The sequence below is a fragment of the Aotus nancymaae genome, unplaced genomic scaffold (genome assembly GCF_030222135.1).
Source record: "Aotus nancymaae isolate 86718 unplaced genomic scaffold, 86718_ANA_hifiasm-v0.15.2.pri h1tg000028l, whole genome shotgun sequence".
NCBI lineage: Eukaryota > Metazoa > Chordata > Mammalia > Primates > Aotidae > Aotus > Aotus nancymaae.
In genome coordinates this window covers 2,982,907-3,009,985 of record NW_026988441.1, presented here as the reverse complement: position 1 = coordinate 3,009,985, position 27,079 = coordinate 2,982,907, and the positions used below count along the sequence as shown (strand labels likewise).

The 27,079-nt window shown below is 46.8% G+C and overlaps 2 protein-coding genes across 5 annotated transcripts in view; both read left to right on the top strand.

Annotated features, from left to right (window-relative positions):
* ZNF83 (zinc finger protein 83) overlaps positions 1–27,079 on the top strand; it is a 90,817-nt gene that overhangs the window by 22,396 nt on the left and 41,342 nt on the right. The window contains exons 2-5 of one of the 4 annotated variants that reach the window (XR_010344210.1): positions 6,546–6,627; positions 8,855–8,981; positions 15,385–17,191; positions 19,166–19,449. The exons of 1 other annotated variant lie outside the window; for it this stretch is intronic. The gene's annotated coding sequence lies outside the window, so the exon portion shown is untranslated. Of the gene's footprint in view, positions 1–6,545; positions 6,628–8,854; positions 8,982–15,384; positions 17,192–19,165; positions 19,450–21,820; positions 21,863–27,079 lie in introns of those variants that run through there. 2 more of the 4 variants (XM_064380909.1, XM_064380914.1) reach the window with 2 other exon arrangements.
* LOC135276711 (bifunctional purine biosynthesis protein ATIC-like) lies at positions 17,185–19,449 on the top strand. The gene has a single exon (XM_064380907.1). It carries the CDS (start codon positions 17,250–17,252, stop codon positions 19,026–19,028), a length of 1,779 nt encoding a protein of 592 aa, XP_064236977.1. The 5' UTR covers positions 17,185–17,249; the 3' UTR covers positions 19,029–19,449.

Genomic DNA, 27,079 nt, shown 5'->3' with positions numbered 1-27,079 from the left:
GCTCCCATCACCCAGGACATCCCAAGGTCTTCAAAGCTCTGTGTCAGGAACCGGGAAAGACACCAATATATGCATTTCTTCTTATTCTACAAGGTCACGCAGCCATTCTTCAGTTGTGCTTTATACACTTTATGGTGTGTGTCACAGGGGAGTAGGTGGCTCTTCTGACATGGTTACTCAGCTGAGTGGGAAAGACAGCCAAGAGAAGGATCCTGTAATGGGTCCCCAGGCCCTCATGGGGAGCGTAGCTCACAGAAATGACGCCTCTGGTTTGAAGTGCACTGTTACTTGTTAAGTTATTGTCACTTTCATCTTGGACTTTTTTTTCTTTTTAAGAAGGAGTCTTGCTCTGTAGCCCACACTGGAGCTACATGGTCTCAGCTCATTGTAACCTCCTCCTCCCAGGTTCAAGTGATTCTCCTGCCTCAGCCTCCTGAGTAGCTGGGATTACAGGCACCTGCTACCATGCCCAGCTAATTTTTGTATTTTTAGTAGTGATGTGGTTTCACCATGTTGGCCTGGCTGGTTTCAAACTCTTGACCTCAGGGTATCTGCAGGCCTCAGCCTTTCAAAGAGCTGGGATTACAGCGTGAGCCACGCACCCAGCCTCTCTCTGCTTTTATATTATCAGCTCTCTTGTTTTATCCATTATTGAAAGTCGTATGTTGAAATCATCTAGTATTGCTGTGGAGCAATATTTTGGATTATGTAAACATTGGCTTTAAATATGGAGCTCTGATAGTCATGCGTATGTGTCTCTAGTTCTTGTATATTCTTGGTGAATTGACCCTATTATCGTGATATAATGTCCTTCCTTGTCTCCTATAAAATAAGTTTGTCCCGGGCACAGTGGCCCATGCCTGTAATCCCAGCACTTTGGGAGGCTGAGGCAGATGGATCACGAGGTCAAGAGATCGAGACCATCCTGGTCAACATGGTGAAACCCCGTTTCTACTAAAAATACAAAAAATTAGCTGGGCATGGTGGCACGTGCCTGTAATCCCAGCTACTCAGGAGGCTGAGGCAGGAGAATTGCCTGAACCCAGGAGGCGGAGGTTGCGTTGAGTCGAGATCGAGCTATTGCATTCCAGCCTCGGCAACAAGAGCGAAACTCCGTCTCAAAGAAATAATAATAATAATAATAATAATAATTTTGTGTTAAAACATATTTAACTGTTGCCGGCTCTGCTTTCCTTGGATGACATTTGCTTGGAATATCATTAGGTATCTTTTGTGTTATTTTGTATTAAAACAATTTTTTAAAAATACAGTGTCTTTTTCTGTCACCCAGAGTGCAGTGCCATGGTGTCATCATGGCTCACTGCAACCTTGAATTCCTGGGCTCAAGTGATTGTCCCACTCCAGCTTCCAATGCCAGCTGGTACAGGTCCATGCCATCAGGCCGGGCTGATTTTTTAGTTTTTTTTATTTTAGAGACGGGGTCTTGCTGTGTTGTTGAAGTTGGTCTTGATCTCCTGGGCTCAGGAGAGCCTCCTTGGTCTCTCAAGTAGCTGAGATTACAGCCTCCAACCCCCATACCTGTTGGTATTTTATTTTATTTATTTATTTTTGTGACAGTCTTGCTCTGTTGTAAGGCTAAAGTGCAATGGCTCGATCTCGGCTCACCGCAACCTCTGCCTCCCTGGTTCAGGCGATTCCCCTGCCTCAGCTTTCCAAGTAGCTGGGACGAGAGGCACACGCCACCACACCTGGCTAGTTTTTTGTATTTTAGTAGAGACGGGGTTTCACCATGTTGGCCAGGATGGTCTCGATCTCCTGACCTTGTGATCCACCCACCTTGGCCTCCCAAAGTGCTGGGATTACAGGCATGAGCCAGCATGCCCGGCTGGTTTTTATTTTTTGAATTGTAGCGTGTGTGTGTCCTTAGGGCTAATACGAGTCTTCTGTGGACAACACGTAGTCGGTTCCTATTGATTCAGCCAGTCTTTTTCTTCTGAGTGCAGAGTTAAGTATTTACGCTGGAGGTATTACTGATGGAGAAAAACCTTGCCTTTGTCTTTTTGTTAAATATGATCTGTAATTCTTATAGGTTTTCTTTGTTCTTCATTTCTCATTTACTACTTTTTGTGTTTCATTGCTCTTTTGTTTGTAGACGTGCTTTGACTGCTTTCTTATTTCCTTTATTTTTATTTTTATTATTTTTTTATGGCAGAGTCTTACTCTGTCACGCAGGCTGCATTACAGTGACGTGAGCTTGTCTAACCGCAGAGTCCACCTCCCAGGCTCAGAGGATTCTTGTGTCCCAGCTTCCCAAGTAGCTGGGACTGCAGGTGCCCACCGCCACGGCCAGCTAATTTTCGTGGTTTTAGTAGAGATGAGGTTTCCCCATGTTGGCCAGACTGGTCTTGAACTCCTGATCTCAAGTGATCCACCTGCCTCAGCTTCGCAAAGCGCTGGGATTACAGGCGTGAGCCGCCATGCCCAGCCATTGTTATTATTTTAAATAGTTTTGGCTTTTAGTTTTTAGTAAACACGTAAGTGGTTTCAGCATGATTACAATGTGAATATAACAATCACATTAGTATCCATTCCTTTCAGTACGAAAAACTGAAGTGTGTTGTGTAGATATTTGGGAGGAGGTTATGTAGCTGGTATGTTAAACATCTTAAAGTTATAGCATAATAATAAAACTTAAAATTTGCATTACCTGGCCGGGTGCTTACACCTATAATCCCAGCACTTTGGGAGGCCAGGGCCGGTGGATCACCTGAGATCAGGGGTTCAAAACCAGCCTGGCTAACATGGCAAAACTCCGTCTCTACTAAAAATACAAAAATCATCCGGGTGCGGTGGTGGGCTCCTGTAATCCCAGCTACTCAGAGGCTAAGGCAGGAACGTCTCTTGAACCTGGAAGGTGGAGGTTGCAGTGAGCCAAGGTTACAGCCTTGCACTAGCCTGGGCAGAACAAGAATCTGTCCCAGAAGAAAAAAACAAAACAAAACTTTATAACCTGCAAAAAGCACCTCTTCTCCAGTAGAAGTTTTTGTTATTTATATCAGAATTATTTCTGTGTATGTTGCATTTCCATTAACATAGATGTACAGTGTTTTTTTTCATGTGTTTTTCTTCTAAAAAATACAAAATGAATTATGAAGAAAAGGTACACTTATATCAATTTCTGTAACTGTTTATTTATTTATGAGACGGAGTTTTGCTCTTGTTGCCAAGGCTGGAGTGCAGTGGTGCAATCCCCACTCACTGCATCCTACATCTCCCAGGTTTAAGTGATTCTTCTGCCTTAGTTTCCTGGGTAGCTGGGATTACAGGCATGTGCCACCATGCCCAGCTAATTTTGTATTTTTAATAGAGACAGGGTGTCTTTTTGTTGCTCAGGCTGGTCTCTAACCCCCAACCTCGTGTGATTCCCCCCCCCCCGCCTTGGCCTTCTAAAGTGCTGGGATTACAGGTGTGAACCACCCTGCCCGGCCTATCTGTCCTTTTCTTTACCTTTACTGAAGAACTTTATATATATTTGTGGTTGAAGTTACTCTTTAACTTTCTTTTTCTTTTGTTTTTTTTTTTTGAGACGGAGTTTCACTCTTGTTACCCAGGCGGGAGTGCAATGGCGCGATCTCGGCTCACCGCAACCTCCACCTCCTGGGTTCAGGCAATTCTCCTGCCTCAGCCTCCCGAGTAGCTGGGATTACAGGCACGCGCCACCATGCCCAGCTAATTTTTTGTATTAGTAGAGACGGGGTTTCACCATGTTGACCAGGATGGTCTCGATCTCTTGACCTCGTGATCCACCCGCCTCAGCCTCCCAAAGTGCTGGGATTACAGGCGTGAGCCACCGCGCCCGGCCTTTTTTTTTTTTTTTTGAGTCTTAGTCTGTCACCCAGGCTTGACTGCAGTGGTGCGATCTCCGCTCCCTGCAACCTCTACCTCCTGGGCTCAAGTAATTCTCCTGCCTCAGCCTCCAAAGTAGCTGGGACTACAGGCGTGTCACCACGCCTGGCTAACTTTCTGTATTCTTTTAGTAGAGACGTGGTTTCACCGTGTTAGCCAGGATAGTCTTGATCTCCTGACCTTGTGATCCTCCTGCCTCAGTCTCCCACGGTGTTGGCATTATAGGGGTGAGCCACCGTGCCTGGCCTACCTCAAGGTTATTAAAACATGTTAGTGCTATTAGATGGCTTCCAGACAATTGCAGGGCTTTTGAATCAGGCCTCAACCTTCCTGGACGGTCTCACCTCGAAAACCTGAGAAACAGAGGCGCTGGGATCAAGGCTGAGAGACACACACATGCTGCCCCCGACATCTCTGCGGGTTCTGAAGGGTCAGGTCTCTCCGCCTTGCGCCCCGCCCCTACCTTGCCAGGCCCCGCCCACCTCCCTGCAGGCCCCGCCCAGGACGGACTTCCGTCCTGCGCACGCGCACTCGCGCAAAGCGGGAAGCGGCTCGCGTGGAGCGAAGGTCCGTTTGTGACGCGCGAGTTTCGCTGTACTGAATTCAGTCTCTGCTTCCCATGTGCCCAGCGCTTCTGTATCTGGGACGTGGGCCCACAGAACTGGAAATTCTCACCCGTTTTTCTTCACCCAGAGCAAATTGAGACGTCCCCGTGAGAGTCCGAGGGTCGCTCCCTTTTGGGTGTAAAGTCGCTCTCAGGTTTGTCCCGTCCCTGGTTTTTCTGCTATAGGGCACTGTATACACTTCCTTTTCCTGCTCAAGACCTTTTTCTAACTCCTCCCGCTCCTCCCTTTTATTTTATTTATTTATTTATTTATTTATTTTGAGACGGAGTTTCGCTCTTGTTACCCAAGCTGGAGTGCAATGACGCGATCTCGGCTCACCGCAACCTCCGCCTCCTGGGTTCAAGCGATTCTCCTGCCTCAGCCTCCTGAGTAGCTGCGATTACAGGCACGCGCCACCATGCCCACCTAATTTTTTTTTTTTTTGTATTAGTAGAGACTAGGTTTCACCATGTTGACCAGGATGGTCTCGATCTCTTGACCTCGTGATCCACCCGCCTCGGCCTCACAAAGTGCTGAGATTACAGGCTTGAGCCACCGCGCCCGGCCTATTTTTTTTCTTTTTTTAAAAAAGACGGGGTTTCACCATGTTAGTCAGGCTGGTCTTGAACTCCCGACCTCAGGTGATCCGCCCGCCTTGGCTTCCAAAGTGCTTGGATTACCGGTGTGAGCCACCACTCCCGGCCCCACCCCTCGCTTTTTAAAGTCCTCACTGGACAGGGGGATTCCCGGCCCGGGCGCCTCCCACCCTCACTCTCGCCGGCCCACTGAGTGCAGCGCCGCCGCCCCAGTCCCTGGGAAGACGCGTCCTCTGCCTGGTCGTCGGATCCTGCAGACCCCACCGTTGTGCTAAGGCGCCGTCGCCCCCACGCCTCCCTCCTTGTGAGGGGCCCTGCCGCTCCCCAGGTCTCCCCTCCTCAGTTACCGCTTCCGCTGAGCCCGCATTGGGGAGGTGCCCGGGGCCTGTCTTGTGCCACGGGGTGGTCTTGCCTGTCCAGCTCCAGCCTCTGGAAGATTCGCTCCGAGCAGTAGAAAACCTGAGACAGAAAAGAAGAGTGAGAAAGACCCATAACAGATGGCAAAGTTGAGGATGGGTGAGGGATTTGCCCAGAGACAGCAAAAGTAAAAAAAAAAAAAAAAAAAAAAAAAAAGCAGGAGGAGAAAAGCAAGTGGAGAAATGTAGAGAAAAGCGAGATGTAGAGAGAGATGAAGGACAGCAAGGTAGGGATGGGGCAGCAAACAGGGAGGCTCATGAGAGTGAGAGAGAGGAGGAGGGATTTGGAGCCGGGGCAGACAGAGCAGAGGGTGCTGGTGGCAAGGAGAGCAGAGGGAACCACAGCAGGGAGGACACCTGGGGACGTGGGGTGCCAGAGAGTGGGGACGGGGGTATAGCAGGGAAGAGAGAATTTAACAGGGAGAGCAGAGGAGGGGCAGAGAGGGGAGAAGAGGCAGAAATATATAGAGATTGAGGACGACTGGGGAGAAGGAGCAACAAGAGGTTAAGTAAGTTGTGAGGATGAAGCAGAAGAGGCGGAAGAGAAGGAATAGAGGGGAGAAGGGGATAAACAGTAGGAGAGGAGAGGGGTACAAAGTGAGGAGCAGAATACCAGGGAAAAAGAAAAGAAAGGAAGAGCTAGAGAGAGAAGGGGAGAATGAGAGAGATGTGCAGAATTAGGGAGGGAAGCAGAGTAATGAAGAAAGAGGGGCTGGGCGCAGTGGCTCCCGCCTGTAATCCCAGCAGTTTTTAGGAAACTGAGGCAAGGGGATGCTTGAGTCCAGGAGTTTCAGCCCAGCCTGGGCAACATAGTGGGACCTCATCTCTACCAAAGATCCTGACCTTGTGATCCACCCACCTCCACCTCCCAAAATGCTGGGATTACAGGTGTGAGCCACCACATGTGGCCAGGGACTTTCTTCTCTCTGCATGATCTCTGGTGCGGTGGGCAGCAGAGGCCTGCCTTTCTACAGGGTGAGGTCTCCCCGCTTTGTGTGTGTTTTCATAGGAAGGGAGTCAGTTTTTTCCAACGTTAAGTCTTAAATTTTTTTCACATACAGGGTTGATTTCTAAAGACTCATGTTCCGTGAGGAAGAAGCTCATAAGAGGCAAGAAAAGGAGCCAGGCATGGCTCTTCCTCAGGTAAAGTGATACTCCTCAGTGGATTCATCTGTCTCTTTCCTCTCTGAAATGCCAGGTATTGTAGTAGCCAGTCTGTTCTGGGTCTGAAGCGTCCTGCCTGACACGTTGGCTCACACTCACCCATGCCTTCCCTCAGTTCCTGTCATCTGCTCTGAGATTCCATCTCCTGTGACCCAGTGACATGAACCTGGGAAGAGGCTCCACTGGGCATGGTGATGGGAAGGGCTGACACCCAGACCTGGATGGACACGGGATGTGGGCCTTGTGGTGTCAGTGCTGCTGGGCAACCTGGATGGTTCAGGGGCCACATCTGGATATCAGCTCTTTGCGACCAGATCAGAGAAACCACATATGAAACACATAGGTTAATGTGCACAGATGTGTGGTGAATTCTGGAAAAGGAAACCAGTAAGGGGAGATATTTTGTTTGTTTGTTTGTTTTTTTAGATAGAGTCTCACTCTGTCACCAGGCGTGAGGCGGGAGTGCAGTGGCGCGATCTCGGCTCATTGCAACTTCCACCTCCCAGGTTCAAGCAATTCTCCTGCCTCAGCCTCCCGAGTAGCTGGGACTACAGGCGCGCGCCACCACGCCCAGCTAATTATTTTGTATTTTTAGTGGAGGCGGGGTTTCACCATGTTGACCAGAATGGTCTCGATCTCTTGACGTCGTGATTCGCCTGCCTTGGCCTCCCAAAGTGCTGGGATTACAGGCGTGAGCCACTGGGCCTGGCAGGGGAGATATTTTGTAACTGATTTGGTAATGCAGTGGAAGCCACACTAGTAGATCAACACATCTCTGACTCCAGAGTTTTTTTTTTTTTTAAGAGACATGTTGTTGGTCTGGGTGCAGTAGCTCATGCCTATAGTCCCAGCACTTTGGGAGGCCGAGGCGGATGGATCACTAAAGGTCAGGAGTTCGAAAGCAGCCTTGCCAACATGCTGAAACCTCGTCTCTACTAAAAATTCAAAAATTAGCTGGGTGTCATGGTGCATGCCTGTAATCTCTGCTACTCAGGAGGCTGAGGCAGGAGAATCACTTGAGCCCAGAAAGTGGAGGTTGCAACAAGCCAAGACTGTGCTGCACTCCAGCCTGGGTAATAGATAGAGACTCTGTGTGAAAAAAAAAAAGCGAGCATAATGGTGGCTCACACCTGTATTCCCAGCGCTTTGGGAGGTTGACGCAGGTAGATCACGATGTCAGGTATTTGAAACCGTCCTGGCTAACGTGGTGAAACGCTGTCTCTTCTAAAAATAAAAAAAATTGGCTGGGCATGGTGGCACCTGCCTATAGTCCCAGGTACTCGGGAGGCTGAGACAGGAGAATCGCTTGAGCCTGGGAGGCAGATGTGGCAGGGAGCCCAGATCGTACCATTGCAATACAGACTGGGCAACAGTGCTAGACTCCATCTCAAAAAAACCAAAAAAAAGACAAAGGAGAAAATGTGTCATTCTGTGGCCCAGGACTGGAGTACAATGGCATAATGCTGGTTTACAGCAGCCTTGAACTCCTGGGCTCAAGTCATCCACACTTTACCCTCCCAAAGAGCTAGAATGATGAGACACGTGTCAGCACACGCAGCAGCTGATTAATCTTTTATTTATTTTTTAAAACAGTGTTGCTCTGTCACCCAGTCTGCAGTGCAATGGTGCGATGTCAACTCACTGCAGTCTCCACCTCCTGGGTTCAAGCAATTCTGCTTCATCCTTCTGAGTAGCAGGGATTATAGGCACTTGCCACCACGCCCCACTAATTTTTCTATATTTAGTACAGTCAGGCTTTCACCATGTTGGCAAGGCTGGTCTCGGTCTTCTGACCTTGTGATCTTCCGGGCTTAGCCTCCCAAAGTGCTGGGATTACAGGCAGGAGCCACCGCGCCAGGCTGGTCTCAAACTCTTGACCTCAAGTGATCTGCCCGCCTTGGCCTCCCAAAGAGTTGGGATTATAGGCGTGAGCCACCCCGCCTGGCCTTGTGTTTCCTTTTTGTTTGTGTATTTTTTATATTGTCCATAAAACCAGGACTTCTACACTGACTTTGGGGATCTTAAAATCCTTCGTGGGAAAGTACAATAAAATGCAGCAATAGAGAAGAAATGTTCAAAAATACCTTAAGGTGGGTTTGTCAGAACAGTCTGTGATGAAGCGGATGCTTAATTTCTCTTTTCTCATTTCATGTGAAGGTGGCAACTCACTCCTCCATGTTTTGTTGAAATGTGTTTTCCATTTTAGGGACACTTGACTTTCAAGGATGTGGCTGTAGAGTTCTCATTGGAGGAGTGGAAATGCCTGACCCCTGCGCAGAGGGCTTTATACAGGGAAGTGATGTCGGAGAACTACAGGAACCTGCAGTTTGTGGGTGAGGAAAATTCCAGACACGAGGAATCTGCCCTTGTCTATCTTGGCTCTTCCTGCTTTTCTATTTCTTTTTGTGATTTTGCCCCATACATTATGCTTTTTTGTTTGTTTGTTTTTGAGACAGAGTGTCACTCTTGTCCAGGCTGGAGTGCAGTGGTGGGATCTCGCCTCACCACAACCTTTGCCTCCCAGGTTCAAGCTGTTCTCCTGCCTCAGCCTCCCAAGTAGCTGGGATTACAAGCCTGTGCCGCCATGCCCAACTAATTTTGTATTTTCAGTAGAGACGAGGTTTTCCCATGTTGGTCAGGCTGGTCTCGAACTCCTGACCTCAAGAGATCCACCTGCCTTGGTCTCCCAAAGTGGTGGGATTACAAGTGAGATCCACCGCGCCTGGCCTCTGTATATGCTTTACGTGTATATGTCGTTATTTTCTGCAGTGATGACCCTCCTTTCGGTCATGGATAGCTTGTTAGGGACTCTCCTGTGAAGTGGGTTTACATAGAAACAGGAAATTCATGAAGAACGCTTTCACTAATATAATTGAACCATCCTGCTCTAGGCAGAGACACCCCTGGAATCCCTGAGCACAACTGTCAGCATAGCCCAGGATACGAGGTAGAAAGCATGACACTGACTGTGAAGTGTTATCACCGTAATGCTCGTATTCTACCAGGATACGAGGTAGAGAGGATGACGCTGACCGTGAGGTGTTATCACCGTAATGCTCGTATTCTACCAGGATACGAGGTAGAGAGCATGACGCTGACTGTGAGGTGTTATCACCGTAATGATTGTTGGTTTTTTTTTTTGGTTTTGGTTTTGTTTTGCTTTTTGAGACAAGAGTCTCCCTCTGTCGCCCAGGCTGGAGTGCAGTGACACAATCTCAGCTCACTGCAACCTCCACCTCCTGGGTTCAAGCAGTTCTCCTGCCTGAGCCTCCCTTGTAGCTGGGATTACAAGAGTGGGCCACCACGCCTGGCCAGTTTTTGTATTTCAGTAGAGATACACCTTGTTGCCCAAGCTGGGCTCGTACCCCTGACCTCAGGTGATCCACGTACTTCGCCCTCCCGAAGTGCTGGGATTACAGGCCTGAGCCACCATGCCCGGCCTATTCTGGGTTTTGAGGAGCATCAGAGTAGCCTCTGCCAGTGGCATTGTGACAATGTTTATCTCATAAACTAATAATCATCTCTAAGCAGTGGTCAGTGTTGTTGAAATTCCTCCAAGGGAGGCCATCATTGTGGCTCACGGCCTCATATGTATGAGGCTTTTGACTGAACTCTTGTTCATTTCACTGTTTTCACACCAATATGTGTCATCGTTCATTTTTAACGAGAAAACTTTTGTTCAATTTGGCGTAGGATCGACCCTGTAACACATATGTTTTCATCAGTCTTATTGAGGGAGGGCTTGTGAGGTTGAATGAGGTCCCCATATTTTAGTTCTGTCATTTGTTCAAGACACAGTGGCTTTTAACTTGTTTGTTTATTTATTTTGAGTTGGAGTCTTGCTTTATTGCCCAAACTTGAGTGCAGTGATGTACTGCATCCTCCACCTTCCGGGTTCAAGTGATTCTCCTGCCTCAACCTGCCAAATAGCTGGGATCACAGGTACCCACCACCTTGCCTGGCTAGTTTTGTATTTTTAGTAGAGACATGGTTTCTCCATGTTGGCCTTTTTTTTTTTTTAGAGACGGGGTTTCTTCATATTGGTCAGGCTGGTCTCGAACTCCTGACCTCAGGTGATCCACCTGCCTCGGCCTCTCGAAGTGTTGGGAGTACAGGCGTGAGCCACTGTGCCTGGCCAGTTTCTATGTATTCTAAATGCATTTTTATTTTATGTAATCCTCAGTTCCTTATTTTCAGTGATAGTCTTCATTTTTTTTATTATATATCTGCATTGTGAGTACTGTTGTGTCAGGGAATGGCTTCTCATTTCCTTTATTTTTATTTTTTTGAGACAGTCTCTTACTCTGTCACCCAGGGTGTAGTGCAGTAGTGTGATACTGGCTGACTGCCACCTGCCTTCTGGGATCAAGTGATCCCGTTACCTCAGCTTTCTGAGTTGCTGGGATTACAGACGTGTGTCACCACGCGTGATTCATTTTAGGTAGTTCTATTCCAGATGGCTGTTTCACCACGTTGGCCAGGATGGCTTCGAATGCCTGGCCTGATGTGATTTACCTGCCTCAGAGTCCCAGAGTGCTGGGATTATGGGCATGAGCCACTGGCCCTGGCCCTGTGCAAGTTTGTTTTTCAGGCTGAATAGTATTCCATTGTATGTGTATACCACATTTTGTTGATATCGTTATCTGTCGACGGACATGTGGGTTGGTTCCTTCTCTTTACTATTATAAATAATACTGCTAGGCCAGGCGTGGTGGCTGAAGCCTGTAATCCCAGCACTTTGGAAGTTCCAGGGGTCAGATCAACTGAGGTCAGGAGTTGGAGAGCAGCCTGGCCGACGTGGTGAAACCCCATCTTTACTAAAAATACAAAAAAAAAAAAAAAAAAAGCTTAGCTGGGCATGGTGATGTACAGTTTTAATCCCAGCTACTCAGGAGCCTGAGGTAGGAGAATCTCTTGAACCGGGAGGGGAGGCTGCAGTGAGCCAAGATCAGGCCCTTGTGCTCCAGTCCAGGTGGAGTAGACTGGTTTTGTTTCCAGACTCCGTCTCAAAAACAAAATGAAACAACACAAAAAATCTGTATCCATATCTATCTATCTATCTATCTATTACTAGAGCTATTCTTGAAGATCCTGTTTCCAATTTTTTGGCTCATGGGGTTATTCAATTATGAATGATTGGAGGAACTGTTATATGATTTTTTAAAAGGGACTATCCCATTATACATTCACAGCAACAGTGCAAAAGGCTTTTTCACCTTAGCATTTAAAAAAAAATTGATTGATTATTTTCTGAGACAGAGTTTCACTCTTGATGCCCAGGTTGGAGTGCAATGGTGTGATCTCTGCTCACTGCAACCTCCGCCTCCTGTATTCAAGTGATTCTCCTGCCTCAGCCTCCCGGGTAGCTGGGATTACAGGCTTGTGCCACCACGTCTGGCTAATTGTGTATTTTTAGTAGAGATGGAACTTCTCCATGTTGGTCAGGCTGGTCTCGAACTCCTGACCTGAGATGATCCACCCGTCTCAGCCTCCCAAAGTGAGTCTCTGCTCCTGGCCGTGTCTGCATTTTTACCAACACTTCTTGTCTATTCCTATGGATGCTAAATCTTTTAATGCACTTGAGATGATGTTTCATTGTAGTTATTGTTTTTTCCTACATGCTACGTTTTTTTTTTGTTTTGTTTTGTTTTTTTGGTGCTTATTTATTCGATGCTTATTGGTGATTTGTCTGTCCAGAAATGTGTATGCAGTTCCTAGACTCATTTTCTAATTGTGTTTTTTGATTTTTGTTGCCAACTTGTAAACATTCCTTGTATTTTCTAAATATTAATCCCCGATGAGATATATAATGTCCACAGTTTTCTCATGGAATCTTTCTTTTTTTTTTTCTTTTTGAAACGGAGCGTAGCTCTGTCGCCCAGGCTGGAGTCCAGTGGCGCGACCTTGAGTCACTGCAAACTCCGCCTCCCAGGTTCAAGTGATTCTCCTGCCTCAGCCTTCCGAGTAGCTGGGATTATGTCCCCCTAATTTTTGTATTTTTAGTAGAGACAGGGTTTTACCATATTGGTCAGGCTGGCCTCGAACTGCTAACGTTGTGATTTGCCCACCTCAGCCTCCCACAATGCTGGGATTACAGGCATGAGTCACCGTGCCCAGTCTTCCATGGAGTCTTTGGTGATTTCCTCATATCAGATGATGTCTTCTGTGAACACAGAGCATTTTACTTTTTTTCTCACTGCTTGGCATTTCTTTCTTTTTCTTGTGTCTGATTTCTTCAGTCAGGATTCCAGTAACATGCTGACTAGAAATAACAAAAGCAGGCTTCTTAGTCTCTTTCCTGATCTTAGAGGAAGAGATTTCAGGCTTTCGCCATCCACTGTGATGGTAACCGTGGGCTTCTCCTAAATGGTCTTTATTATGTTGAGGTAGGTTTTTTGTATTCTGTGTGTATTGAGTGTTTTTATTTCAAAATAATGTTGAGTTTTTGATTTTCGATAGTTTGTTTATAATGTGTCTCTTCAATGGTGTGCTGGGGTTGATTCAGAAAGTAGTGATCTTACCATTTATTTCACTTTTTATATTGTGAGCTGGTGGTAAGTAGAAGTCGTGGCTTTTTTCTTAAGAGGGACTTGTTTAGAATTCTGTAGGCTGTCTAAATGTACTACTGTTTGCTTGCTGGTTTCGTCATTGGTTACAATATTAATTATTTATTATTTTTGAGACAGAGTCTTGCTCTGTCACCCACGATGGAGTACAGTGGCACGATCTCAGCTCGCCGCAGCCTGTTTCTCCTGGATTCAAGCAGTTCTCTGTCTCAGCCTCCGGAGTCACTGGGATTATAGGCGCCCCCTACCACACTGGCTGCTTTTTGTATTGTTAGTAGAGACAGGGTTTCACCATCTTGGCCAGTCTAGTCTTGAACTCTGACCTTGTGATCCACCCACCTCAGCCTCCCAAAGTGCTGGGATTACAGGCGTGATCCACCGCACCTGGCCCAAAATCAGTTTTTGTTTTTTTTTTGAGACAGAGTCTCACTCTGTCACTAACGCTGGATTGCAATGGCATGGTCTTGGCCCACTGCCACGTTTGTCTTCTGGGTTCAAGCAGTTCTCCCAGCTCAGACTCCTGAGTAGCTGGGTCTGAAGGCGTGTGCCACCACACCCAGCTAAATTTTGTATTTTTAATAGAGACGGGGTTTTGCTTAGTTGGCCAAGCCGATCTTGAACTCCTGACATCATGATCCATCTGCCTTGGCCTCCCAAAGTGCTGAAATAACAGGCGTGAGCCACCACACCTGACTACTTTTTATGATTTTACATACGGCTTTTTGGTATGTGGTCTGCAATATAACTGACACACTCCACTTGGTAATGTCAGAAAGTGCCGCTGGGCACAGGGGCTTATGACTGTAATCCCAAGACTTTGGGAGGCTGAGGCAGGTGGATCCCTTGAGGTCAGGAGTTTGAGACCAGCCTTGCCAACGTTGTGAAATCTTACCTCTAATAATACAAAAATTAACCGGGCATGGTGATGCCTGCCTGTAATTCCAGCTATTCAGGAGGCTGAGGCAGAAGAATCGTTTGAACCCAGGAGATGGAGGTTGCGGTGAGCAGAGGTGTCGCCATTGCACTCCAGCCTGGGGGACAGAGCAAGACTGTCTCAAAAAAAATAAAAATATAAATGTTTTCTTTAAAAAAAGTCACAAAATACCTGTTCTCTCTGGATATATGTAATTTTATGACATTTATTTAGTAAAATATTATATTAATATTTTCCTTTTCTTTTTCTTTTTTCTTTTTTTTTTTTTGAGATGAAGTCTCGGCTGGGTGTGGTGTCTCATGCCTGTAATCCCAGCACTTTGGGAGGCCGATGCCGGGGAATCACGAGGTCAGGCATTCGAGACCAGCCTGGCCAAGATACTGAAACTTTGTCTCTACTAAAAATACAAAAATTACCTGGGTGCGGTGGCTGGTGCCTGTAATCCCAGCTATTCGGGAGGCTGAGGCAGGAGAATCGCTTGAAACCGGGAGGCAGAGGTTGCAGTGGCCGAGATCGCACCATTGCACTCCAGCCTGGGCGACAGAGTGAGACTCCTTCTCATAATAAATAAATAAATAAATAATAGAAATGGAGTCTCACTCTGTCACCCAGGATGAAGTGCAGTGGTGCAATCTCGATTCACTGAAACTTCTGCCTTCCGGGTTCAAGTGATTCTTTTGCGTCAACCCCTCGAATAGCTGTGACTATGGGTGTGGGCCACCAGGCCTGGCCAATTTTTGTAATCATTTCATCACTTCTCAGGGCTATTCTTGTTTCACAGTAGAAAATTTCCATTGATTTTGGTTATGCTTACATGAGCTTGTTGTGGATTATTTATCAATACAGTGTACTATATGGTTCTTGAGCATTTATTTGTATACAGTAAATATGCTGTAAATATGAAGAATATAAATTTTTCAATTTATTGAGGTGACAGTGATACGTTTTTTGCCAGTTGTCATACACTTTAGGGTCATAGTGGAAAAATGCTCCTTCCTTGAGGCTTACAGATGTTTGTGCCCTGTCACTGTGTGGTCATGATACTGGAATAGGCTTCTGTGGAAATGACTTGAAGTACATGTCATCGACCTTTATTTATTAAAGAATCTCACTCCTTTTGTGTTCCTAAACTTTGAAGATCATGTTTGGGAAACTTTTCTGTGTAATATTTACACATTTCAGTATTATTTACCGACTGTACTCAATTGCAAACCTGTTGGTGTTTCTATTTTGTAGATATCTCTTCCAAATGCATGATGAAGAAGAAGTTCTCAACAGCACAGGGCAATACAGAAATGTTCCACACAGGGACATTGGAAACGCATGCAAGTCATCACATTGGAGACTTTTGCTTCCAGGAAATTGAGGAAGATATTCATGACTTTGAGTTTCAGAGGGAAGAAGAGGAAAGAAATAGCCGAGAAACTCCCATGACAAAAATGAAAAAGTTGACTAGTAGTTCAGAGCGATCCGATCAAAGGCATGCTGGAAACAAGCCTATTGAAGATGAGCTTGGATTAAGCTTTCATTCACATCTGCCTGAACTGCGCATATTTGAGACCGAAGGGAAAATTGGTAATCAAGTAGAGAAGTCTACCAACGATGCTTCCTCAGTTTCAGCATCCCAAAGGATTTCTTGTAGGCCCCAAAGCCATATTTCTATTAACTATGAAAATAATTTCCTCCATTCTTCATTACTTACACATCGACAGGACGTACGCGTGACGGAAAATTTTTTCCAATATAGTGAGAGTGGTAAAGCATTTCATTGTAGCTCACTCTTAAGGGAACATCAGATAATCCATTTAGGAGAGAAACAATATGAATGTGATACATGTGGAAAAGTCTTTAATCAGAAGCGATACCTTGAACGCCATCGTAGATGTCACACTGGTGAGAAACCTTACAAGTGTAATGAGTGTGGCATGAACTTCGGTCGGCCGTCAATCCTTGCACGCCATCGTAGACTTCATACTGTAGAGAAACCTTCCAAGTGTGATGAGTGTGGCAGGACCTTTGGTCAAAATTCAGCCCTTGTATTTCATAAGGCAATTCATACCGGAATGAAATCTTACAAGTGTAATGAATGTGGCAAGGTTTTTAAATACCCATCAATCCTTGCATTTCATCGTAGATTTCATACTGGAGAGAAACCTTACCCATGTGAAAAATGTGACAAAGGTTTCAGTCGGAAATTAGAACTTAAAAGACATAGGGAAATTCATGGAGAGAAACGATGCAAATGTAAGGTCTGTGACAAGGCTTTCAGGGTTCCTTCACACCTGACACAACATACTAGAACTCACACTGGAGAGAAACCTTACAGGTGTAATGAATGTGGCAAGTTTTTCAGTCAAAAATCAACCCTTGCATGTCATCGTAGAGTTCATACTGGAGAGAAACCTTACCAGTGTAATGAATGTGGCAAGTGTTTTAGTCAAAAATCAACCCTTGCATGTCATCATAGAGTTCATACTGGAGAGAAACCTTACCAATGTGAAGGATGTGACAAAATTTTCAGGTGGAAACAAGACCTTGGAATTCATAAAAGAATTCATACTGGAGAGAAACCATACCAATGTAAGGTTTGTGACAAGGCTTTCAGGCGTGATTCGCACCTGACACGCCATATGAGAGTTCACACTAGAGAGAAACCTTAGAAGTGTAATGAAGGCCGGGCGCGGTGGCTCACGCCTGTAATCCCAGCACTTTGGGAGGCCGAGGCGGGTGGATCACGAGATCAAGAGATCGAGACCATCCTGGTCGACATCGTGAAACCCCGTCTCTACTAAAAATACAAAAAATTAGCTGGGCACGGTGGCGCGTGCCTGTAATCCCGGCTACTCGGGAGGCTGAGGCAGGAGAATTGCCTGAACCCAGGCGGCGGAGGTTGCGGTGAGCCGAGATCGCGCCATTGCACTCCAGCCTGGGTAACGAGCGAAACTCCGTCTCAAAAAAAAGAAAAACAAAAAAGAAGAAGAAAGTATTGATTCAGACAAGGGAACCTATTTTACTGCACTTGTGATTAAAAAGTTGACTCAAGGCACACGTGGTGTCGCCGGTGCTGCCTCCCGCTCGTCCCAGACCCGGCGCCTGCCGTCATGGCTCCTGGCCAGCTCGCCTTGTTCAGTGTCTCTGACAAAACTGGCCTTGTGGAATTTGCAAGAAACCTGACCTCTCTCGGTTTGAATCTGGTCGCTTCCGGAGGGACTGCAAAAGCTCTCAGGGATGCTGGTCTGGCAGTCAGAGATGTCTCTGAGTTGACAGGATTTCCTGAAATGTTGGGGGGACGTGTGAAAACTTTGCATCCTGCAGTGCATGCCGGAATCCTGGCTCGCAATATCCCAGAAGATAAAGCTGACATGGCCAGACTTGATTTCAATCTTATAAGAGTTGTTGCCTGCAATCTCTATCCCTTTGTGAAGACAGTGGCTTCTCCAGGTGTAACTGTTGAGGAGGCTGTGGAGCAAATTGACATTGGTGGAGTAACCTTACTGAGAGCTGCAGCCAAAAACCACGCTCGAGTGACAGTGGTGTGTGAACCTGAGGACTATGTGGCAGTGTCCACAGAGATGCAGAGCTCCGAGAGCAAGGACACCTCCTTGGAGACTAGACGCCAGTTAGCCTTGAAGGCATTCAGTCATACGGCACAATACGATGAAGCAATTTCAGATTATTTCAGGAAACAGTACAGCAAAGGCATATCTCAGATGCCCTTGCGGTATGGAATGAACCCTCATCAGACCCCTGCCCAGCTGTACACAGCGAAGCCCAAGCTTCCCATCACAGTTCTAAATGGAGCCCCTGGATTTATAAACCTGTGCGACGCTTTGAATGCCTGGCAGCTGGTGAAGGAACTCAGAGAGGCGTTAGGTATTCCAGCCGCTGCCTCTTTCAAACACGTCAGCCCAGCAGGCGCTGCTGTTGGAATTCCACTCAGTGAAGATGAGGCCAGAGTCTGCATGGTCTTTGATCTCTATAAAACCATTACACCCATTTCAACGGCATACGCACGAGCAAGAGGGGCTGATAGGATGTCGTCATTTGGCGATTTTGTGGCATTGTCTGACGTTTGTGATGTACCAACTGCAAAAATTATTTCCAGAGAAGTCTCTGATGGTATAATTGCCCCAGGATATGAAGAAGAAGCCTTGACAATACTTTCCAAAAGGAAAAATGGAAACTACTGTGTTCTTCAGATGGACCAGTCTTACAAACCAGATGAAAATGAAGTTCGAACTCTCTTCGGTCTTCATTTAAGCCAGAAGAGAAATAATGGTGTCGTCGACAAGTCATTATTTAGCAATGTTGTCACCAAGAATAAAGATCTGCCAGAGTCCGCCCTCCGAGACCTCATCGTAGCCACCATTGCTGTCAAGTACACTCAGTCCAACTCCGTGTGTTACGCCAAGAACGGGCAGGTTATCGGCATTGGAGCCGGACAGCAGTCTCGTATACACTGCACCCGCCTTGCAGGAGATAAGGCAAACTACTGGTGGCTTAGACACCATCCACGAGTGCTCTCGATGAAGTTTAAAACGGGAGTGAAGAGAGCAGAAATCTCCAATGCCATCGATCAATACGTGACTGGAACCATTGGCGAGGATGAAGATTTGATAAAGCGGAAGGCCCTGTTTGAGGAAGTCCCTGAATTACTCACTGAGGCAGAGAAGAAGGAATGGGTTGACAAACTGAGTGAAGTTTCTGTCAGCTCTGATGTCTTCTTCCCTTTCAGAGATAATGTAGACAGAGCTAAAAGGAGTGGTGTGGCGTACATCGCGGCTCCCTCCAGCTCTGCTGCTGACAAAGTTGTGATTGAGGCCTGCGATGAACTGGGAATCATCCTCGCTCAGACGAACCTTCGGCTCTTCCACCACTGATTTTATCACACCCTGTTTTATGGTTTGCTTATATGTAGGTGAAGAGTCACACGTGAAACTTGGAGAATAACTTTTTAAAAAAATAAAACAGTACATCTTAATCACTTAAAAAAAAAAAAAAAAAAAGTTGACTCAAGACTCAAGTATTAGACATAAAGTGGGAATATCATATTCCTTGATGTCCATCTTCCTCAGGAAGAGTAGAGAGGGTGAACCAAACTCTCAAAAGTCACCTAAATTAGTCCTAGAAATCTGGTTACCCCAAACTAAATACCTTCCCATTGCACTGTTAAGAAATGAGAACTGCCCCTTGGAATGACATTGACCTATCGCCTTGTGTAATGTACGAGTTGCCCTACTTACATTTCACCACTGTGCTTCCTACATTTGAAAAATAAAGATCAGTTTCTCATAAATTACATATTTGGTCTCTCGTCTATCTTTTCTTCTCCTAAAACCAGAGGTCTTCTAGCACAGGCACCACCCCTGGAATTCCCAGTACACCAGCAGCAACCTGGAGACCATGTTTTCTTTTTCTTTTTTCCCCTGAGACAGAGTCTCACTCTGTTACCCAGGCTAGAGTGTACTGGCGGGATATCTACTCACTGCAACCTCTTCCTCTTGGGTTCCAGTGATTCTCCTGCCTCAGCCTCCTGAGTAGCTGGGACTACTGGTGCACGCCACAACGCCAGGCTAATTTGTTTAATTTTTAGTGGCAACTAGGTTTCACTGTGTTAGCCAGGATGGTATCAAACTCCTGACCTCATGATCCACCTGCCTCAGCCTCCCAACCTGCTGGGATTACAGGTGTGAGCCACCACGCCTGGCTGAGACCACGTTTTCATGAAAAGGTGGAAAGAAAAGAAGCTTGAGCCAGCTTGGGAGGGACCCTACCTTGTGTCTCTAACCACTGCGACTGCAGTCCATACCCGAGTCGAGAAAGCATCATTGGTTCCAGAATCATGGGCTACCGTTTCAGGAAGTAATTCTACCAAAATGAAGCTAAGAAAAATCTAACCTTCCTGTATTTACTGTTCTGTTACTTTTTCCTCTCCAGTAGTTAGCAATTTCATCATTCATGTAACCAGATCAAGCTCAACCTGAATTATGACTTTTGATGCTGGTTTAGTCATGCCCTGCAGTAAGTTACAGAACCAAAGACAGCTTACTGCTTCTGAGAAGTATCTCTGCCCTTCCTGGACCTCCTGACATTGGAAGGATATATTGGATTCTTGCACAGATCATAATCCCGAGAGAAGCAGTTGTGTTAGCTGGTGGGAATGGGATTCTTGTCGCTCCCGAACAGATTCCCTCTGTTCTACTTGGTCCAGTGTCCTATGGAGCACGAAAGGTCTTGGTGGAACTGTTCCCACAAGCCTTTGCCAGTCCTTAAGACCATTTATTCATTTCACCAAAGGGGTCGCTTTTCCCAATTGTTGATACAACCAGTGTAGTCCTGTACAGCTTACTAACACTATTGCAACATTTCAAAATACCTGTCTTTCATTAGGTTGTATTTATGGTAGAGGGGCCAACACCTCAGGAAAGGACCCTAGGGGCGGCGTTGAAATACGTTTTGTTGCTCCTTCACCACCTCTATCCCATCCTCCTCATACTGTGGCCCCACATACCTAGTGCCAAGACCAAAGTAGACATAGTAGAGGTAAAAGATTTAAAGCAAGGTTTAACCATTGAGACGGTACCAAGTTGCAAACGCCTGGCCGGAATGGATTAAACATTCCATTTGCACTTTAAACAAAAGCGATTGTTGGCTTGTGCGCTTGGTAGACCAGAGGCCCAAATTGTCCCTTTTCCACTTGGATGGTCCTCTAGTCAACCAGACATAAACTGTACGGTAGCTCTTTTTCAAGACTCCACAACCCGGAGTAATGAATAGTGCCAAACTCTGTCTGCTATTTTCTGAAGTTCAGCACCCTGTGGGGCAGCCCCCGAGGGCCGTCCAGCTTCCAGCTTCCAAGACCAGTTTTGCCTCGTGTCTGTCATGACAGGAAGCGAACTTGGCATTCCTTGGAAAGTCCACAGGATGCAGTGAGATCAAGTCTTTCCAAGAGTTTACCCCTCAGTCTGCCCTTATCCATCCTGGATCGGCTGTCTGGTGCTAATGTGTTGGACTTTGATCAGACACTGCCAAATGACCGAAATGGTACTTGCACTCTAATTCAATTGGCTATCCCTTTCACCCTGGCATTTCATCCACCAAAGAAAATAACAGCTAAGCATGGCTGCACAAGGAGTGTTCCTTGTGTCTTTTGATCCTAGTGTTTATATAGATGCCATTGAGGTGCCATGGGGAGTAACACATAAATTTAAAGCTCGGAGTCAATTAGCTGAACGTTTTGAGTCATTATTTGGGATAGAAAGTGTTACTAAAAATGTAGACTGGATGAATTATATTTATTACAACCAGCAACAATTTGTTAATTATACAAGAGATGCAATTAAAGGAATAGCTGAGAAGTTAGGATCCACCTGGGAAAACAATAGCATTAGACATGATATTAGCAGAGAAAGGTGGAGTTTGCGTCATGATTGAAGCTCAATGTTGTACTTTCATCCCTAATAACACTGCCCCGGATGGAACTCTAACTCAGAAAGCAGAGGCGGTGGGAGCGAGGCCGAGAGATGCACACGTCCGGCCCGGCCCCACCCTCTGCTGGTTCTGAGGGGCAAGGTCTCTCCGCCTCTCGCCCCGCCCCTACGTGGCCCAGGCCCCGCCCACCTGCCCACGGGCCGCTCAGGCGTGGCTTCGGTCCTGCGCAGATTCGCGCAAACCCGGAAACGGATGGCGTAGAGTGAAGCTCCCACCGCGGCCCGTGAGTTTTACTCTTTCGTATTAACTCTGCGCTTCCCAGGTCCCAAGCTGATCTGTATCTGGGTCGTGGGGACCCATAGACCTGGAAATTGTCTCGCATCTTCCTTCACGCAGAGCAAATTGAGACTCCCTGAGAGTCCGGGGGTCGCTTCCTTTTGGGCTGAAAGTCGCCCGAGGCTGGTCCCCACCCGGTTTTTCTGCTATGGAGCAATATATACACGTTCTATCGCATAGTTTTCCTGCTCAAAACCTTCTTCTGACTCCTCCCGCCCCTCGCTTTTTGAAGTCCTCACCCGAGAGGTGGATTCCCGCCCTGGGCGCCCTAAACCCTCATGGGTCCCTGGAGTGCAGCGCCGCGGTCCCAGTCCCGGGGAGGCCGCGTCCTCTGCCTGGTCCTGGGATACCGCAGACCCCCACTCTTGTCCTAAGGCGCCATCGCCCCACACTTCCCTCCTCGTGAGGGGCCTGCGGCTCCTCAGATCTCCCCTCCGCAGTCACCGCTTTTCCTGCGTCCGCACTGGGGAGGTGCCCGGGGCCTGGACACGGGATGTTCTTGCCTGCCCAGCTCCGGCCTCTGTAAAAATGTGCTTCTCCGGTATGCAGGCGTCTTACTCCAAACCCTCCTGTGATTGTGTGGGCCAAAGACATCAGGAGATAGAGAGCAATAGGAAACCTGAGTCTGAGAAAAGAGGAATGAGAAACACCCATAACAGATGGCAAAGTAGAGGATGGTTGAGGGATTTGCCAAGAGATAGCAAAAGTGGAAAAACAAAAAAAAGGAGGAGAAAAGCAACTGGAGAAATGTAGAGAAAAGCGAGATGCACAGAGAGATGAAGGACAGCAAGGTAGGGATGGGGCAGCAAAGAGGGAGGCTCATGAGAGTGAGGGAGACGAGGAGGGATTTGGAGCCGGGGCAGACAGAGCAGAGGGTGCTGGTGGCAAGGGGAACAGAGGGAACCACAGCAGGGAGGACACCTCGGGACGTGGGGTGCCGGAGAGTTGGGGACGGGGGTATAGCAGGGAAGAGAGAATTTAACAGGGAGAGCAGAGGAGGGGCAGAGAGGGGAGAAGAGGCAGAAATATAGAGAGATTGAGGACGACTGGGGAGAAGGAGCAACAAGAGGTTAAATAAGATGGGAGGATGGAGCAGAAAAGGTGGAAGAGAAGGAATAGAGGGGAGAAGGGGATAAACAGCAGGAGAGGAGAGGGGTACAAAGTGAGGAGCAGAATCCCAGGGAAAAAGAAAAGAGCTAGAGGCTGGGCGTGGTGGCTCACACCTGTCATCCCAGCACTTTGGGAGGCCAAGGCGGGTGGATCACCTGAGGTTCAGAGTTCGAGCCCAGCCTGACCAACATGGAGAAATCTCATCTCTACTAAAAATACAACATTAGCTGGGCGTGGTGGCTCATGTCTGTAATCCCAGCTACTACAGGGGCTGAGGCAGGAAAATTGCTTGAACCTGGGAGGTGGAGGTTGCAGGAAAAAACAAACCAACAACAACAACAACAACCACAAGAGCTAGAGAGAGAAGGGGAGAATGAGAGAGATGTGCAGAACTGGGGAGGGATGCCGAGTAATGAAGAAAGAGGGGTGGGCGCAGTGGCTCCCGCCTGTAATCCCTGCACTATAGGAGACTGAGGCAAGGGGATTGATGGAGTGCAGGAGTTCCAGACCAGCCTGGGCAGCATAGTGAGACCCCATCTCTGACACTCTTTTTTTTTGTTGTTGTTGTTGTTGTTTTTGTTTTTTGAGACGAAGTTTTGCTGTTGTTACCCAGACTGGAGTGCAATGGCGGGATCTCGGCTCGCCGCAACCTCTGCCGCCTGGGTTCAGGCAATTCTCTTGCCTCAGCCTCCTGAGTAGCTGGGACTACAGGCACGTACCACCATGCCCAGCTAATTTTTCGTATTTTTAGTAGAAACAGGGTTTCACCATGTTGACCAGGATGGTCTCCATCTCTTGACCTCGTGATCCACCCGCCTCGGCCTCCCAAAGTGCTGGGATTACAGGCGTGAGCCACCACGCCTGGCTGGTTCTTGTATATTAATGGTGAATTGACCCTATTATCGTGATATAAGGTCCGTCCTTGTCTCCTATAAAATAATTTTGTGTTAAAACATATTTAACTGTTGCCGGCTCTGCTTTCCTCGGATGACATTTGCTTGGAATATCATTAGGTATCTTTTGTGTTATTTTGTATTGAAACAATTTTTAAAAAATACAGTGTCTTTTTCTGTCACCCAGAGTGCAGTGCAGTGGTGTCATCATGGCTCACTGCAACCTTGAATTCCTGGGCTCAAGTGATTGTCCCACTCCAGCTTCCGATGGTAGCTGGTACAGGTGCATGCCATCAGGCCGGGCTAATTTTTTAGTTTTTTTTCTTTTAGAGACAAGGGTCTTGCTGTGTTGTTGAAATTGGTCTTGATCTCTGGGCTCAAGAGATCCTCCTCGATCTCTCAAGGAGCTGAGATAACAGGCCCCAACCCCCATACCTAATTATTGGTTTTTAATTTAATTCAATTTTTAAAAATCATTTATTTATTTATCTTTGAGACAGAGTCTTGCTCTGTTACCAGGCTAGAGTGCAGTGGCATGATCTCGGCTCACTGCAACCTCTGCCTCCCAAGTTGAAGTGATTCCCCTGCCTCAGCTTTCTGAGTAGCTGGGACTACAGGTGCATACCACCACACCTGGCTAGTTTCTTGTATTTTAGTAGAGACGGGGTTTCACCATGTTGGCCATCATGGTCTCGATCTCCTGACCTTGTGATCCACCTGCCTTGGACTCCCAAAGTGCTGGGATTACAGGCGTGAGACACTGCACCCGGCCTATCTATTTATTTATTTGTGATGGAGTCTCAGTCTGTCGCCCAGGCTACAGTGCAGTGGCGTGATCTTGTCTAACTGCAGACTCCATCTCCTGGGCTCAAACGATTCTTGTGCCCCAGCTTCCCGCGTAGGTGGGACTGCTGGTGCCCACCGCCACGGCCGGCTAATTTATGTGGGTTTTTTTTCTATTCTTTTTTTTTTTCTTTTACTTGCTTCTTACCATCCAGTAACAATTTATGTGGTTTTAGTAGAGATGAGGTTTCCCCATGTTGGCCAGACTGGTCTTGAACTCCTGATCTCAAGTGATCCACCTGCCTCAGCTTCCCAAAGTGCTGGGATTACAGGCGTGAGCCGCCATGCCCAGCCATTGTTATTATTTTAAATAGTTTTGGCTTTTAGTTTTTAGTAAACGTGTAAGTGGTTTAAGCATGATTACATTGTGAATATAACAATCCTGTTAGTGTCCATTCTTTTCAGTATGAAGAACTGAAGTGTGTCGTGTAGATATTTGGGAGAAGGTTATTGTTGCTGGTATGTTAAACATCTTAAAGTTATAGCATAATAATAAAATGTAAAATTTGCATAACCTGGCCGGGTGCTCACACCCACTTTGGGAGGCCGAGGCTGGCAGATCACCTGAGGTCAGGAGTTCAAAAGCAGCCCGGCTAACATGGCAAAACTCTGTCTCTACTAAAAATACAAAAATCATCCAGGGGTGGCGGTAGGCTCCTGTAATCCTAGCTACTCAAGAGGCTGAGGCAAGAGAGTCGCTTGAACCTGGAAGGCGGAGGTTGCAGTGAGCCAACATCACAGCCTTGCACTCCAGCCTGGGTGGCAGAACGAGAATCTGTCTCAGAAGAAAAAAGACACAAAACTTTATAACCTGCAAAAACGACTCTTTCTCCGGTAGAAGCTTTTGTTATTTATGTCAAAATTATTTCTGTGTGTGTTGCATTTTCATTAACATAGATATGCAGTGTTTTTTTCAAGTTGTTTTCTTTCAAAAAATGTGAAAATAATTGAATTATGAAGAAAAGGTACACATGTCAATTTCTGTATCTGTCTACTTATTTATTTATTTATCTCACAGAGGTTTGCTCTTGTTGTCAAGGCTGGAGTGCGGTGGTAAGATCTTGACTCACTGCAACCTATGTCTTCCAGGTTTAAGCAATTCTCCTGCCTCAGTTTCCTGAGTAGCTGGGATTACAGGCATGTGCCACCAAGCCCAGCTAGTTTTGCATTTTTTTTTTTTTTTTAAAGATGGGGTCTCACCATGTTAGTCAGGCTGGTCTTGAGCTCCCGACTTCAGGTGATCCACCCACCTTGGCCTCCAAAGTGCTTGGATTACAGGCGTGAGCCACCACGCCCGGCCCCAATTTTGTTTTTTTAATAGAGACAGGGTGTCTCCTTGTTGGTCAGGCTGGTTTCGAACACCAAACCTCATGTGATTCCCCCCTGCCTTGGCATCCTAAAGTGCTGGTGTTACGGGCATGAACTACCGCGCCCGGCCTATCTGGCCTTTGATTTATGTTTATTGAAGAACTTTATATATATTTGTGGGTTGAAGTTACTCTTTTTTTAATTTTTATTTTATATTTTTTATAGACGGGATTTCACCATGTTAGTGAGGCTGGTCTTGAACTCGCGACCTCAGGTGATCCGCCCGCCTTGGCCTCCAAAGTGCTTTGATTACAGGCGTGAGCCACAACGTCTGGCCCTGTTTTTTTTTTTTTCAAGTTGTTGCAACGTAAAAGTTACTCTTTAACCTTCTTTCGTTTTGTTTTTCTTTTGAGACAGAGTCTTGGTCTGTCGCTCAGACTGGAATTCAGTGGCACGATCTCAGCTCACTGCAACCTCCACCTTCTGGGCTCAAGCGATTCTCCTGCCTCAGCCTCCCAAGAAGCTGGGACTACAGGCATGCCACAATGCCTGGCTAATTTTTTGTATTCTTTTAGTAGAGATATGGTTTCACTGTGTTAGTCAGGATGGTCCTGATCTCCTGACCTCATGATCCTCCTGCCTCAGCCTCCCAAAGTGTTGGGATTACACGGATGAGCCACCGTGCCCCGGCCTGCCTCAAAGTTATTCAAACATGTTAGTCCTATTAGATGGCTTCAAGTATTGCAAGTTTTGTAGTGCAGACGCTAAACTTCCTTTGTTTCATAAGGTCTGTGAGCCTTCAGTGATGTTGATGATGAGAAGATTATTTTCCTGTCTCAGTCATTTCACTCTCCTGTCAGAAATAGCTTAGACTGGCCGGCTGTGGTGGCTCACGCCTCTGATCCCAGCACTTTGGGAGGCCATGGCGGGTGGATCACTTGGCGGTCAGGAGTTTGAGGATCAGTCTCGCCAACGTGGTAAAACCTTGAATCTACTGAATACAAAAATTC

Excerpts from the sequence above, each read along its gene's own strand:
- LOC135276711 (XM_064380907.1), top strand. The coding sequence starts at position 17,250 with ATGGCTCCTGGCCAGCTCGCCTTGTTCAGTGTCTCTGACAAAACTGGC.